This window comes from Scyliorhinus canicula, chromosome 19 (genome assembly GCF_902713615.1).
Source record: "Scyliorhinus canicula chromosome 19, sScyCan1.1, whole genome shotgun sequence".
NCBI classification, from domain to species: Eukaryota; Metazoa; Chordata; class Chondrichthyes; order Carcharhiniformes; family Scyliorhinidae; genus Scyliorhinus; species Scyliorhinus canicula.
Window position 1 is genome coordinate 7,654,879 of NC_052164.1, and position 16,938 is coordinate 7,671,816.

The 16,938-nt window shown below is 50.2% G+C and overlaps 1 protein-coding gene across 1 annotated transcript in view; it reads right to left on the reverse strand.

Moving 5' to 3' along the window:
• Positions 1-16,938, reverse strand: part of LOC119954452 (SRC kinase signaling inhibitor 1-like) — a 645,297-nt gene that overhangs the window by 87,852 nt on the left and 540,507 nt on the right. Inside the window, 4 exon segments of the mRNA XM_038779671.1 lie at positions 6,423-7,273; positions 9,044-9,137; positions 11,156-11,354; positions 14,375-14,570. Of these exon segments, the coding sequence (XP_038635599.1) occupies positions 6,423-7,273; positions 9,044-9,137; positions 11,156-11,354; positions 14,375-14,570 (1,340 nt within the window).

A 16,938-nucleotide genomic window follows, 5' to 3' on the forward strand; every position in this document is an offset into this window, starting at 1 on the left:
GGCTTTTCCTAGTGGCAGCTGATTGGTGGGCATTGCCGGGGTTATCGCCTCTATTCTGAGAGCTGGACCAATCAAAGAGTCCACAACTCAGCAACCTCAGCTGGGCCATTACTGGTGTAGGCCATTGCTCGAGGGGGGGGGGTGTCGGCCATTGCCCGAGGGGGGGTGTCGGCCATTGCCCGAGGGGGGGGTGTCGGCCATTGCCCGAGGGGGGGGGGGGTGTCGGCCATTGCCCGAGGGGGGGGGGTGTAGGCCATTGCCCGAGGGGGGGGGTGTCGGCCATTGCCCGAGGGGGGTGTAGGCCATTGCCCGAGGGGGGGGTGTCGGCCATTGCCCGAGGGGGGGTGTCGGCCATTGCCCGAGGGGGGGGGGTGTCGGCCATTGCCCGAGGGGGGGGGTGTCGGCCATTGCCCGGGGGGGGGTGTCGGCCATTGCCCGAGGGGGGGGTGTCGGCCATTGCCCGAGGGGGGGGGGTGTCGGCCATTGCCCGAGGGGGGGGTGTCGGCCATTGACCGAGGGGGGGGTGTCGGCCAATGCCCGAGGGGGGGGGTGTCGGCCATTGCCCGAGGGGGGGGGTGTCGGCCATTGCCCGAGGGGGGGTGTCGGCCATTGCCCGAGGGGGGGGGTGTCGGCCATTGCCCGAGGGGGGGGGTGTAGGCCATTGCCCGAGGGGGGGGGGTGTAGGCCATTGCCAGAGGGGGGGGTGTAGGCCATTGCCCGAGGGGGTGGGGGTGTAGGCCATTGCCCGAGGGGGGGGGGGGGTGTAGGCCATTGCCCGAGGGGGGGGGGTGTCGGCCATTCCCCGAAGGGGGGGGGGTGTCGGCCATTGCCCGAGGGGGGTGTCGGCCATTGCCCGAGGGGGGGTGTCGGCCATTGCCCGAGGGAGGGTGTAGGGTGAAGGGGAGGGGTAAAGTGATGGGGAGGTGGGAGGATGCAGGGGAGGGGGAATGAGGAGGGGGAATAGGGAGGGAAGGGGTATGGGGCTGGGGTAGGGGAGGGTACAGAGGGGAGGTGGAGGGGAGGAGAATGTGGAGGGGGAAGGCGAGGGGATAGGGAGGGTGGAGAGGTAAAGGGGAGGGGGAGAGAGGAGGGGAATGGAGAGGGGGAGTCGGGAGGAGAATGGGGGAGGAGGTCAATGGGGGGGAGGAGGGGAAGGGGCAGGGGAATGGGGGAGGAGGGAGGGGAGGGGTGGGACAGAGGAATGGGCGGAACGTTTCTTCAGGTCGCGGTAAAAAAAAAATTGATTAATTCACACATTTGGGGAAGCTGTATGCTGCAGGGACTGTGTTTCAGAGGGAAGCTGTATGCTGCAGGGACTGTATTTCAGAGGGATGCTGTATGCTGCAGGGACTGTGTTTCAGAGGGATGCTGTATGCTGCAGGGACTGTGTTTCAGAGGGATGCTGTATGCTGCAGGGACTGTGTTTCAGAGGGATGCTGTATGCTGCAGGGACTGTGTTTCAGAGGGATGCTGTATGCTGCTGGGACTGTGTTTCAGAGGGATGCTGTATGCTGCAGGGACTGTGTTTCAGAGGGACGCTGTATGCTGCAGGGACTGTGTTTCAGAGGGATGCTGTATGCTGCAGGGACTGTGTTTCAGAGGGATGCTGTATGCTGCAGGGACTGTGTTTCAGAGGGATGCTGTATGCTGCAGGGACTGTGTTTCAGAGGGATGCTGTATGCTGCAGGGACTGTGTTTCAGAGGGACGCTGTATGCTGCAGGGACTGTGTTTCAGAGGGATGCTGTATGCTGCAGGGACTGTGTTTCAGAGGGACGCTGTATGCTGCAGGGACTGTGGTTCAGAGGGACGCTGTATGCTGCAGGGACTGTGTTTTGGAGGGATGCTGTATGCTGCAGGGACTGTGTTTCAGAGGGACGCTGTATGCTGCAGGGACTGTGTTTCAGAGGGACGCTGTATGCTGCAGGGACTGTGTTTCAGAGGGACGCTGTATGCTGCAGGGACTGTGTTTCGGAGGAATGCTGTATGCTGCAGCGACTGTGTTTCAGAGGGATGCTGTATGCTGCAGGGAGTGTGTTTCAGAGGGACGCTGTATGCTGCAGGGACTGTGTTTCAGAGGGATGCTGTATGCTGCAGGGACTGTGTTTCAGAGGGACTCTGTATGCTGCAGGGAGTGTGTTTCAGAGGGACTCTGTATGCTGCAGGGAGTGTGTTTTGGAGGGAAGCTGTATGCTGCAGGGACTGTGTTTCAGAGGGACGCTGTATGCTGCAGGGACTGTGTTTCAGAGGGACGCTGTATGCTGCAGGGACTGTGTTTCAGAGGGACGCTGTATGCTGCAGGGACTGTGTTTCAGAGGGATGCTGTATGCTGCAGGGACTGTGTTTCGGAGGAATATGGATCGATAGGTGTAATATTTCCCATCTGTGCCTGTTACGATATCCATGGCAGCAAAACCAGCACCTAAAACCTCTTCAGCATTTACAAAAATGTGAAATTGGCAGGATGGTAAAGAGAGCCAAAACTGTCAACAGAGTAACGCTTTCCTTGGGGCTCAGGTGCTTTAGTACTCTAATGGCTGTCTGCTCCCAGCCAAGAATACATAATGAGGCTGTAGTCAGGTCAGACGACCCGGGAAAATATTCTGAGGCAGTCACCCGGTGTTGTCGTGTGCAGGGCGAGCTGTTTAAAAGGTCTGACTCGGTGCTGTGGGACATAGTCCCAGTTATAATGAAACCAGAAAGACCCCCCCCCCAGTCCTCACCTTCCATCAACCCCCCCCCCCCCCTCACATACTCCCATGCCCCATCTATGCTCGCTTATGCAACCCCCCCACACCATCTATGGCCCCTCGTGCATGGGGACCATGAGGGGCCAAAGGACGTATGGTGGCGGGGGGCATAACTTGGCTTGGGAGTACGAGGAGGGGCTTTTTAAACTTACATTTCAAACTTTCGCTCACACAGGCTGGTTCATGACATCCCCGAGGTGCTATGAACCGTGTCTTTGTGAAAATAGCAGAGGGCTAGGACATGCGCAGCCCTGCAATGGAGCCTGCCAGGTTCGAGTGCAGGGTGCGGCCTTACCACTCGAACCAGCCCACACCCTTAAAATCAGATATTCTGGGAATGTCAGGAATCCAAGTCTGCCCTCCATTTTTATAGGGCTCCCAAGGTCATCCCAACTTGGTGAAACTCCAGGCGTAAGTGAGTCTGAGAAACAAAGTTCAGGAGAGCAGTCAAGTGGGAGACAAATCGAGGGGGAAGAACAGAGAGAGATTGAAGATGAGGAATTGAATGAGGCAGACAGACAGAATGTGAGAGTGACTAAGATTAAGAATGACAGAGAAAGGGGAATCAAGCCAGAGACAGAATCAATCAGTGAGAATACCGGAACTGGAGAGAGGCGCAGACCCGCAGATAAGAGATAGTGAGGGTGACAGAGTGAGTGAGGGTGACAGAGATTGAATTGAGGGAAAGTGAGCGAGGGAGAGAAAGATGAAGAGGTAGCAAGAATTGAACAAGTAGATCCCTGTAACAGTTAAATATTGAAGGCACACGAGAGGAGAGTGTAAGAAGTGGAATGAATGGATGGTAAAATAAAACAAACCAGCAGACTGCTGATCTGCTAGGGTGATGGAAGATGCCTCTTAGAGGTAATTATTATTATAGGCTCCTTGAATACTAATGATCCAGAGACACAGAGCACTGCACAGTGCAAGGAGCTATCTTCAATTCCGCTCTGTCACTAGTAATCAGTAATGGAAATTAATGCCGCTGAACTTGCTCTTCCAAGTGAATCAAAAGTTTCAAGTCTCCACTGTGATGGTGATTAACCTGAAGTTTCACTTGACTCTGGATGTGTTTCGTATTTCTGACCCCGTGATTGTATCCTTCTCGAAACAGGCGAGTAAAGGGACTGGCTAGCACCAATGGATTTCAGAGGTGGAGTGAAAAATATTAACAATCACTTCCTCACACTACTGGTTCACAGTGTCTGAAGTGTGTACTATCCAAGGTTCCTATGAATATTTACCCCGGACTTCCCCATAGAAGACTGAATCAAAAGACACTCAAGAGGTGGGATTCTCCGTCGGTCAATGCCGGAATCGGGAAACGGGACTGGGCGGAGAATTGCCGTTGACGGCAGAATTGTGGCAGGTGCCGGTTTCACCAAAATCACAATTCTCTGGTGTGGTGCCTCGACAGTAGCGTCAGTGCATTCCAGACCGTCCGTACAGTAAATCCATTTGGATTAAAGGCCATGGGCAGCACAGTGATTAGCACTGTCACTTCACAGCTCCAGGGTCCCAGATTCGATTCCCGGCCTGGGTCACTGTCTGTGCGGAGTCTGCACGTTCTCCCCGTGTCTGCGTGGGTTTCCTCCGGGTGAAATTAAAAAGTGAAAATCGCTTATTGTCACGAGTAGGCTTCAAATGAAGTTACTGTGAAAAGCCCCTAGTCGCCACATTCCGGCGCCTGTTCGGGGAGGCTGGTACGGGAAGTCCGGTTTCCTCCCACACAGTCCTCCCTCCCAGGTTTAGAACCTGGAAACCGGCCCAGCTCCTGTTTCCCACTCAGAGGGGAACTCCAGCCTCGTTCTTAATGCCAAATGGCTTCACCAACTGGATTATTTAAGGTTGGTTATTCAGTCACCATTTTGTTAGCTAAAGGCAGCTGGTTCACATGAGCAGCCCGGTAGCACAGTGGTTAGCACTTTTGCTTCACAGCGCCAGGGTCCCAGGTTCGATTTCCAGCTTGGGTCACTGTCTGTGCGGAGTCTGCACGTTCTCCCCGTGTCTGCGTGGGTTTCCTCCGGGTGCTCCGGTTTCCACCCACAAGTTCTGAAAGACGTGCTGTTAGGTGAATTGGACATTCTGAATTCTCCCTCTGTGTACCCAAACAGGCGCCGGAGTGTGGCGACTAGGGGATTTTCACAGTAACCTCATTGCAGTGTTAATGTAAGCCTACTTGTGACATTAATAAAGATTATTATGATTATTATTATATCATTAGTGGGCCTGACCCGGTATTCTCTGGGGCCTCTGCGATGCTTCGCCTCCACTGGGGCGAATTCCCAACAGCGAGGGTCGCTTGTGCTTGTAACAATCATGAAACAGGCACCATGGCTGCTGAGGGAGAGAGGGGGTAAGGAAAGTGTCCAACATCGCCATAGTTTGCTGACATGCCCCTGGCCAGAGTGCTTCTGCCAGGGCCGATGCTGCGGGGGGGGGGGGGGGGGGAGAGAGTAGCAGGGGGTGACTAAGAGGTGGGTCGTGGGGTCAGGGTGGACAGGCATGGAACACCATTGCCACAGCTGGAAAGGCAGCTGCTGACTGCCCACTGTGAACTTAGTGCCACCGATCGTATGGGTGTCCTCCCAGGCCACCCCCGTCCGAGGTCCCAGCCGACCCATCAGCGGGATGGGCGCACTCCAGCACAACCAATGCCATCTTGTTGGCTTCCATTTCATTTCATGGTGTGTGTGGGGAGTGTAATGTGGAGATGCACTTGGAGCTTGTCAGCCTCCCGAGTGTCAATCACGGATCCGGCAAATCTCGCACCGTTTCTCGTTGGAATGGATTGTGTTCCACGTGCCGCTGGCGTTAGCCCCTCCACAGTCACTGAATTGGTCCAGGTGAAGCGCCAGTTTTGCTGCAGTGAAACTACACAAATCCTGTCCCGGTATCACCGCTTCGTCTCAGGAAGGGAGAATCCCCCCAAAGAGCTTTATTAACCCTCAACGTCTCTGTGAAATAGGCCATTCCAGCGACACAACAAGAGTACCATCGCTGTGCAATCTGTCAGCGACTCTCCCATGATTCTTAATGTGTCCTATCTACAGCACACACTGCAGCAACTGGCCAAGGTTTCATTGGCAGCACCTCCCACACCCACCTCTACCAACCGGACCAACCGAACCAGACAGCTAGAAACGTCACTGCCTCCACGTTATTCCCCAAGTCACAGGCCATCCTAACTGAGACATCTATCACCATTCGTACTGAGAGAAGGTAGTGGTGAGCAGGCTGTGTGCTGAAGGTGCTGCCAGGGAGGGAGTTCCAGGAATTTGCCCAGTGAAGAAACAGCAATATCGTTCCAAGACAGGATGGTGAGTGACTAGGCTGGGAACTTGCAGCTGGTGGAGTCTCCATGTGCCTGCTGCCCTTGTCCTTCTAGATGGTAGAGGTTAAAGGTTTGGAAGGTGTTCTTGAAGAAACAATTGCAAGTTGCAGCAGTGTGTCTTGTCAATGGTACTGCAGTGAGCCATGGTCACTTTATTTGCTATGGCCTGTGGTACAAAGTCACAAATTACCAAATGTATGAGTTTCAGTTTCATGGTTCATGCTGGGATTTCACCTCAATGATCCCCAGATCATCAGTTGAGCAAAAGCAAACTTTTAACACCAAATAAAGACAACATTTTGAGATTTCTGTATTGAATGAAAGTTGTACATTGCTTTACCTGGTTTCTGGGTCATTGACAGCCAGTGGGGAGCTGAACCCAGACGCTGGCCTCTCAGTTGCCCCTGGCCTCTCACTTGGTTCTGGAAGAGCTTCTGTTGCGACGGCAGGATTGGCATTCCTGGATTTTGTCACAGTGGTCTCAATAACGACTGCGGTTCCTGGGTCTTTCCGGAAAGATTGCCGTACCGGAGAGGACCTGCTGGGTGGCCCAGAGTAAGGACTGTGCGGACTCTGCCCTTGTTGGATGTCCATCATTCTGCTGTCGGGGATTTTTTGAGGTGATGAAGGAGGCATTCTGTAGCTTATCCCAGTGCCGTAACCGTCACTATAAATCTGGGGGCTCGGTTTGTAAAAAGCGTCCTCCAGGTCACCCTGCAATCCTGCAGCTGAATATGTGCTGAGCGACCGCATGGAGCCACGTCGATAAAGGCCTCCTGGGTAAGAGAATGGGTCCTGCAGTCCAGCCAGCGACTGCGTGGATGCAATACTCATCCTGGCGTCATGCATCATGTTGTAGGGGTCCGCGTACAAGCCTTCGTTTTTCATCAGTACCACATTCTTGTTGCTCATGTCTTCATCTGGTTTCACGTCCCTCCGCTCCAAGATGGCACTGGGGCTCGGCGAGATGGGCTGGGAGGAAGACATGCCGCTGTGACGTTCCGAGTGGTGAACCGGGCTCCCGGTGTAGGAAGGTGGGCGCCCACCGCTGTACGACATCCGGGAACGGGATGGGGAAGAGGATTGCAGCCCAGGCGTTGGGGAGCCTGACACTAAATGTGGGGAGCCGGAGGTGACGTTGCTGAGGCGACGAGTGGGTGAAGATTCCCGAGATGTGTAAACCATCTCCCTCTGTTTAACACAAAGAACATCAATTATTCGGCCAGTCATTTAACCTGCGCCCAACAGAAGTCTGACATGTGACAATCGCTGACTCTAAGACAGTCCCAAATATTCAGAAGATTAATATGAATGAGGAAGATCATTTGTCCATTTTCATCCAATCAGAAAGACCACTGGTTACATATCATGAAATCAGCTGATGTTTAAACAATCCCAGGTAGTTTTACCTCGACGGGAAATCCATGTGTGTCATCAAGGTCTACAGCACAGAAAAGGCCCTTCGTCCATCGCGTCTGTGCCGGTCAAAATCAACCACCTAATTATTCTAATCCCATTTCCCAGCACTTGACCCGTAGCCTTGTCTGCCCTGGGATTGCAGCAGCCCATCTAAATACTTCTTAAATGTTATGAGGGTCTCTGCCTCCACCACCCTTTCAGGCAGCGAGTCCCAGACTCCCACCACCCTCTGGGTGAAAACATATTTCCTCACATCCCCTCTAAACCTCCGGCCCCTCACCTTAAATCTATGCCCCCTAGTCAATGACCCCTCCACTAAGGGGAAATGTTTCTTCCTGTCTACTCTATCTATGCCCCTCATAGTTTTATACATCTCAGTCATGACCCTCTCAGTCTCCTCTCCTCCAAGGAAAACAATCCCAGTCAATCCAATCTCTACTCATAACTAAAACTCCTGGTGAATCTCCTCTGCTCCCTTTCCAGTGCTATCACATCCCTCCTATAAAGTGGATTCCAGAACTGCAGACAATACTCTCGCTGTGACCCTAACCAACATTTTAACCAATTCCAGCATAACCTCCCTGCTCTTAAACTCTAATCCCTCTGCTAATAAAGGCACGTTTACAAATGCCTTCTGAACCACTGTCTCCACCTGCTCTGTTACCTTCAGGGACCAATGTACATGTGGAAGGCTCTCATTTGTTCAAGGATTTTCTGGCACTCGTCCTTTTGAGATTGTGAATCCTTGTGAATTTAAATGTTTCCAAGTACTTTTCCCAGATTGTTTAGCTTCCCTGAGATATTTCCGAGGTCCAGTAGCTCACCTGTCAAAGTTGGAAAGCCCAGGTCTCTCCAATCTGGATTTGGAACGCAACCTCTGGATTATTGACCCAGTTAAATAACCCGTTCACCTCTCATGTGCAATGTAAATGAGGTGCACTAAACCCAGTGTGTCCCAGTGTGTACCATGGGGCGACAGGGACGGGGGAAGTGAGTAATAGACAACAGAGGACATCAGGCAGCAACTCTGAACCAGATTTACTCGTAATGAGAGCAGCCTCAGGAATCCACAAACTGCTTCCTTCGAGCAGCGGCTGAATTACTCGTCAGTAATTATCAGCACTCCCATATGCAAATGGTGACCTTTGCTGTCAGATCTCCCAGATACAGAAACGTCTTTCAATGAATGTTAGTTGAAGTGTTATTGTAAGAGAGCAGTCAGTGGGGCAAGATTAGTATTCACCTCCCAAGCATCTCATTAGTAATCAACTTGTATTCATTAGCTTATTTTGCTTCCTTTTGACAGTGCCAATCTCCTCTGTCACATCAATTTCCGACATCTTAAAGCATAACCTATTGATGGAATTCAATGGGTTTTTTTTTACAGAGTGATGGGCTGGTTAAAAGACATTCTGACGATGTTACAGAAGAATGATGATAATTGGGGATAGGATTCAATGGACCAAATGGCCATCCTTGGCTTTTCTGACGCGTTTATACGAGAGATTGCCGAAAAGTTCTGAAGGTTTCCTGATGTCTTACCCTCAGATCTCCATTCGCAATATGGGAAGCAGGATACGGTGCATAGATGGGATCTTTCCTGAAAATTTTTATTATACTTCGATCTTGGATATCCCTGGAAGAGAGGAAATAAGCAGTGATATATTGAGGAGCTAAAAAGGCAACATTGCTGATTGATTCTGTCCACTTGTTACTGAAGATCCCTGGCATTCATTCTTACCCCAACTGACAAAACGGATAGACTTCAGATTGTACAAATACAGAGTGTGGATTCTAACTGACTTCCAGAAGGGGCTGAGTGAGGGGTTTAGTGGTGGGCGGAGAACAGCATTCCTGCGAGAGTCACTACCGAGTACATTGAGGCATTGGAGCTCATATTGTTCGAATCTGTGACTTGACCCTCGTGTATTACGAGTCAGAGCCAATCCAATCTGACAAAGGGAAGATTTGATCTGATGTGGATATCAATGGAACCCCCGGAACAGGGCCTCCCCATTGCCTCCCACCCCTCCTCCACAGCCTGTTCCTGTTTGTAGAGCCTGAACAGTTTAGCATTGCCTTTCAGGTCAGGTCCAACCCAAAATCACCATGATAACAACCAATGCAATCTTGGAATGGCCATTTGGCCCATCCAGCCTCTACCGACTCTTTGAACGAGCTGCCCAATATGCCCCACCCACTCCTTCCCCTTGCCCTTCAAACTTGCCCTTTGCAAGTATTTATCCAACTGTCTTTTGAAAGTTTGAATCTGTTTCTGCTGCTCTTTCAGGCAGTACTGTAGCAATAATGATCTACCTCAGGGCAAGTCCCCTGTTCACTTCCCCACACCACCTAGTTCTGCACCTTCCTCTTCAATTGCTCATAAGACATCCCCTATTTTCCATGAACAGTGAACAATATGATTGGAGCAAAGATTAGAGGTGGTTTACTGTTGCCTCCTTCCGATGTGCTTAAAGGAAGCACAGGTTCTCTGGGACGGCATGGTGGCACAGTGGTTAGCACTGCTGCCTCACAGCTTCACAGATCTAGGGTCCCAGGTTCAGTTCCGGCCTCAGGTCTGTATGGAGTTTGCACGTTCTTCCCGTGTCTGCGTGGGTTTGCTCCGGGTGCTCCGGTTTCCTCCCACAGTCCAAAGATGTGCAGCTTAAGTGCATCGGCCATGCGATATTGCCCCTTAGCATCCAAAAAATTAAGTGGAGTTACTGGGTTACGGGGATAGGTTGGAGGTGTAGGATTATGTAGGGTGCTCTTTCCATGGGCCAGTGCAGCCTCGATGGGCCGAATAGCCTCTTTCTGCACTGTAAATTCTGTGATTCGATGAGGATCCTCTGTCTGGAAGCAGCTGGTGTAACTTGAGGTTCTAGATCTTCTGTCACTACCAACAAAGGTTTCCTGGTTACGCCATTGGCCACAGCTCATAATCCTGACCCTTCCCTGGACCTGGAGTGACTGATGGAAGGGCAGGGATGACCACGCCCCCCAGAGTCAAATGGCCCGCTTTACCGTGTATTCAGATCAAAACAATTCAACACCAAGAAAAACAGTTTCATCTCCCAAGCACACTTATTCTTTCGCTAATTATCCTGAATCTGTGTCCTCTAATCACGCAGCCTTTTGCCACTGAAAGCAGCTTCCCCCTCGCAGCACTTCATAAACTTGAACCATATTAAATCTCCCTTTATTCTTGGCAGCTCTAAGGATTTCTCCAGTCCTCCCACAGAACAAGTTCCTCAGCCCTGATCCCTGGCTCAGTGTCAAATTATGTTTGAAACATCCTGGGACATTTCACTCTGTTGAAGGCTATATAAATGCAAGTTGCTTCTGTTGTCCAGTAACATTGAGACACACTCACGTCAACCACTGGCACCCAGTGACAGAACATTCATTCCACACAAAGCTTTCTTGTTTACTTACTGGATATTCAGTCCAGACAATTTAGATGTCATTTATGGCGACTGTTTGGAAATGTCAACTGTCCTTTGGGTTATTGGGTACAAAGTTTACCTGAGCACAGGTGAGATCTGCTAGGATGGAACAGGTCAGACCTTTTTTTAAAAAAAAATCGCTATGCATTTGATAAATCTCTGTCGATATCAGTCCAGACACTACTTCTGGGGAACTGGCACTTTATACCTTACATCTTCCAGTTCGTAAAATACATTTCTCGACTCATCCTTGATGAGGATCGCTGTGTTAGATGACTTTAGCATTCCTATTGTGAGTTTCTGAGGGAACATGTGGGCAATCAGAGCATACAAGGTATCCAGGCTGCTGATTTCATGAGTAACGTGGACACGTCTGGTTTCATCCCCATGCTGAAGGAATAGCACCCCTGCCGGAACGAGAGAGCACACACATCAGTTAGAATTAGATCCTTAGCATAGTCACAATCATAACTCATAGTCTGAGCATAGGTTCTGCTTTATACTTAAGTAAACTTGACATCTCTCATATAATTTTCCCTCCTCCTCCCCTGTGGAGCTTGTGATTCCCACTGATGCGGTTCCTTGGGTTTTTCCACACCCCATCGAAGTGGCTTCACTCCATGTGCGAAGTGAAACAGGAAATGTTGGTTCATTGCTCCTCCACCAAAGGGAATGATAGCCCAGTCAGGCTCTGCCCTTATCTAATGTAGGGCTCCCCTGGTCTCACCTGCTCACCCCTGACCTTCATAATGAAGATAACCTGTTGAGTTTTCAATGAAGACTATCATTGGTGTTAATCCATTGTATTCTCTATGAAGACTGTCACTGATTTTAAGCTGTTGAGTTTCTGTTCAAGAGGTTTGGCACTGTTTAGGTTTTGACTCCAACAAGTTATTTTCTGTCCTATTTGGCACATGGAAGGTTTGAATATTGCATTGTAGGTGTTTTGGATGTTTATGGGGAGAGGGGGGGCTGCGTGTTGATGTCTCTGCAGGAGACACATTTGAGAATCAAGGTTAAAGCAAGGTTGCGAAGAGATGGGTGGGGCAGGTATATCACTCGGGATTTGATTGTAGGGTGGGGGGCAGGGGCGGTGTTTGATTAATAAGAGGGTGGCTTTTTCTGCGGTTAATATATTAGCAGACCCAGGTCTGATGTACGGAATCAGCAGTGGATCATTGGAGGGCATGCCTGTGGAGTTGGTCAATGTGTATGTACCGAACTGGGATGACACGGCATTCATTAATAACGTGCTGGCGTCTATCCGAGATCTTGATTCACATCCTCTAATTATGGCGGGGGGTGGGGGGGACTTGAATTGTGTTTTGGATCCTAGGTTGGATAGGTCAAGTCTCTGAGTCCATCTGGGGTGGCAAAGGAGTTATTGGTGTTCATGGAACAGATGGGAATGGGGGGGGGGGGGGGGGGGGGGGGGGGGGGAAGCCCGAGGAAGGTTACGTTTCCGAGGAATAAGGAGTTTTCTATTTTTCCCCACGCCCATCGGGTTTGCTCCTGGGTTGACCTCTTTGTGGTGGGTTTGTCCCTTCTCCCTGAGGTGAGGAGGCGGGGTACTCTGCGATCGTTATCTCAGATCATGCCATGCATTTTGTGGTCCTGATGTTGGAGCCAGGTGACTCCCAGAGACGCCTGTGGAGAATAGACACGGCATTGCTCGCAGATAAGGCATTTTGTGAGCGGATGTCCTCTGCCATTGAGTTCAACAGGAGTGAGGCGGTCTCGTCTTCTACCCTCTGGGAAGCCCTGAAGGTGGCTATTAGGGAGGGGGGTCATCTCTAATAAGGTGCATAGGGATAAATCTGGAATGGTGGAGAGGCAGAAGCTGGTGGATTTCATTCTCGAGGTGGACTGCCAGTTCTCGATCGCCCTGACACCAGAGATATTGGCGGAAAGAAAGAAGTTGCAAATGGATTTTTAGTTGTTGTCAACAGGTAGCACAGTAAGCTAGCTAGCTGCGTCGCTCGAGGGGAACTTTTTAGGAGTATGGGGAGAAGATCAGTTGTCTGTTGGCAGCACGGTAGCATTGTGGATAGCACAATCGCTTCACAGCTCCATGGTCCCAGGTTCGATTCCCGGCTGGGTCACTGTCTGTGCGGAGTCTGCACATCCTCCCCGTGTGTGCGTGGGTTTCCTCTGGGTGCTCCGGTTTCCTCCCACAATCCAAAGATGTGCAAGTTAGGTTGATTGGACATGATAAATTGCCCTTAGTGTTCAAAATTGCCTTTAGTGTTGGGTGGGGTTACTGGGTTATGGGGATAGGGTGTAGGTGTTAACCTTGGGTAGGGTGCTCTTTCCAGGAGCCGGTGCAGACTCGATGGGCCGAATGGCCTCCTTCTGCACTGTAAACTCTATGATCAGGCTCACCAGCTGAGACGACAGGCTGCTTCCCAGGAGATAATGCTGGTTAGGGACTTGCATGGCGGGTTGGTTTCTGCTCCAGAGAAGGTTAATGAGGTGTTTGAGGCTTTCTACAGTGGGTTGTATGAGTCAGAGCCCCCAGAGGAGAGTTTGTCCATGAATCAATTTTTGGACGATCGACCTTTCCAGAGGCGGCACAGCAGAGTAGGCAGGAGTTTGAGTTAGGGCCGGAAGAGATCATGAGCTGTATTCAGTTAATGCAGGCGGGCAAAATGTCCGGATGGGTTCTCATTGAATTTTACAAACAGCTCGCTGGTCAGCTGATCCCACTTTTGCTGGATATTTTTAATGATTCCGTGTCCCTGGGTGGTGTTGCCGGCCACGCTGACCCAGGCATCTCTCTCCTTGATCCTGAAGCAGGCATCATCCTGCCCAAAGGGCTCACAGCTGTGAGGCTCCAATCCCTTTGGAGACTCCCATGACTGCCGTTCAGTCTGGTCCTCGTTTGTGGGGATCAGTACCAAATGGCACTCGACTGAGGTCTCCGAGGCAAAGGGATTGAATCCTGAAGCCTCAGATACCTCGGGAATTTGCACATTAGAGTAAGGCTAGCTGTCTCGCTCTAATATGCAGATTTGCTAAAAGGTGATTTCTCCCTGTTGTGAGCAGGATTCACATCGCAATGTCTCGGGAGATGAGTTAAATCTCGTGAGGCGTTGTGAACCGGGTAGATCCCGGGAACGGGGTCTCCCGGCTTTCACCAGCCACGCCGCTCCCGAAAAGCAGCTCTCTGCAGCGCAGCGAGGCCATTGGATCGAGCGAAACATTTCAGCTCAATGATCTTTCAGCAGAACCATTTAATCATTATCTTTTCAGTAGGGGCAGAAGAGAGTCCAACTAAACTGCTAGCTTGTCATGATCATCAATTAGTGCATGTCTTGTGAAATGACCAAAGTGTTGATTGCCCACGACAAGGTCAATCAAACTAAGTGGAAGCGGGGAGAGTCGGTGCAGTCTCTCCCACTGATAGACTCAGCAGAAATCAGCTTACCTGGTGAGCGAAGTTTGGTCTGACTCGTGGATCGAGACAGGGGCAGACTCTGTCGGAAACGGTTGGATCGAGTGAAACCGATCGGGACTTCGGCCTCTGACATGGTTTCCAAAGACTCTGCCGATGCAAACGGTAGTTTGGCTGCTTGGTCCGCCAATCCAGATTGCTGGCTCTGGGAATGTCTGGGACTACGAGTCTGTTCAAGGGAAACAAGAGAGTGAGAGAACATTAACCAGATGTCGCTAAACCTGTCTCTGGCCAAATAGCATGAGGCACCTCTGCACATCAACGGTAACTTGTTCCAAGTTCAGCAGAGAGTTGCTCATAAGTCGCATTCCTGTTTTCCTATTTATACTGATACGCTGATTGCACACGGATATTGGAGTAGGATGCCACATTGAGAAGGAAGCATGCGGGATTATGCTACCGAGATTATGGGGAAGCTTAATTGGACTTGCTATATAAATACCATGGCAACAGCAGCAGGTCAGAGCTAGGAATTCTACAGAGAGTAACTCACCTCCTGGACCCCCCCAAAGCCTGTCCACCATCTATGAGGCACAAGTCAGGAGTGTGATGGAATACTCTCCACTTGCCTGGATGAGCGCAGCTCCAACAACACTCAAGAAGCTCGACACCACCCAGGACAAAGCAGCCCCGCTTGATTGGCCAACACCTTAGACATCCACTGTCTCCATGACGCGCAGTGGCACCTGTGTGTTCCATCTACAAGATGCACTTCAGCAACTCACCAATGTTCCTTCAATAGCACCTTCTAAAGCTGCGGCCTTGACAGAGACAGACAGAAGAAGCAGAGGAACACCATTGCCATAGTTCCCTACACCATTCACCATTCAGATTTGGGAATATATCGTTGTTCCTTCCCTGCACTGTGTCAAAATCCTGGAACTCCCTTCCTAACAGCACTGTGGGTGTTCCTACACCACATAGACTGCAGAGGTTCAGGAAGGTAGCTCATCACCACCTTCTCAAGGACAATTAGGGGTGGGCAGTAAATGCTGGCCTAGCCACTGGTGCTCACATTTCAGGAACAAAAAGTTAAAATCAAATCATTTTTTTTCAAAACCACCAACCAGGAAACCCATGGGAATGGGTGGAACCCTGTTTTGTATCCATGCCCGCTCGTGTTCTGGAGAGTAAAACTGGACGGGGTGTTAACTCCAACATTGCACCCAATCTCATCAGTTTCCGGGTGGAAAATGGTTCTACTTGTATCCAATAGTTGCTGGCACTCCAGCCCCATTGCTGCCCACAGCTTCATTCAGAGACCATCAGACTGACCCAGGAGACATTGGGAATAGCTAATCAGAGACAAATAGGTAACAGCTAAAACAGGTGCGCAGCGCAGTCCAGTCATCATTCAGGAAGTCAGAATTTCTGCTTGAAGAGTGATAGCCATTCAGTCAAAGACAGATCGTTCCAATCACTATTCCTTTCATTGTATCATTTGGAATACATTTGTCCACAAATTGGACACATTCGTGATGTAGCGTTTCAGGTTTCCTTTTTTAAGAAAGAATGCACAGACTTGACCCCCCATCCTTCCTCAGAATTATCTCTGATCTTCCTCAGAATTATCTCCGATCTTCCTCAGAATTATCTCCTATCCTCCCTCAGAATTATCTCCTATCCTCCCTCAGAATTATCTCCGATCTTCCTCAGAATTATCTCCGATCTTCCTCAGAATTATCTCCTATCCTTCCTCAGAATTATCTCCGATCTTCCTCAGAATTATCTCCGATCTTCCTCAGAATTATCTCCTATCCTTCCTCAGAATTATCTCCTATCCTCCCTCAGAATTATCTCCGGTCTTCGACAGAATTATCTCCGATCTTCCTGAGAATTATCTCCGATCTTCCTCAGAATTATCTACGATCTTCCTCAGAATTATCTCCGATCTTCCTCAGAATTATCTCCGATCTTCCTCAGAATTATCTCCTATCCTCCCTCAGAATTATCTCCGATCTGCCTCAGAATTATCTCCTATCCTCCCTCAGAATTATCTCCGATCTTCCTCAGAATTATCTCCGACCTTCCTCAGAATTATCTCCGATCTTCCTCAGAATTATCTCCGATCTTCCTCAGAATTATCTCCGATCTTCCTCAGAATTATCTCCTATCCTCCCTCAGAATTATCTCCTATCCTCCCTCAGAATTATCTCCGATCTTCCTCAGAATTACCTCCTATCCTTCCTCAGAATTCTCTCCCATCCTTCCTCAGAATTATCTCCTATCCTCCCTCAGAATTATCTCCTATCCTTCCTCAGAATTATCTCCTATCCTCCCTCAGAATTATCTCCTATCCTTCCTCAGAATTATCTCCTATCCTCCCTCAGAATTATCTCCTATCCTCCCTCAGAATTATCTCCGATCTTCCTCAGAATTATCTCCTATCCTTCCTCAGAATTCTCTCCCATCCTTCCTCAGAATTATCTCCTATCCTCCCTCAGAATTATCTCCTATCCTTGCTCAGAATTATCTCCTATCCTTCCTCAGAATTATCTCCTATCCTTCCTCAGAATTATCTCCTATCCTTCCTCAGA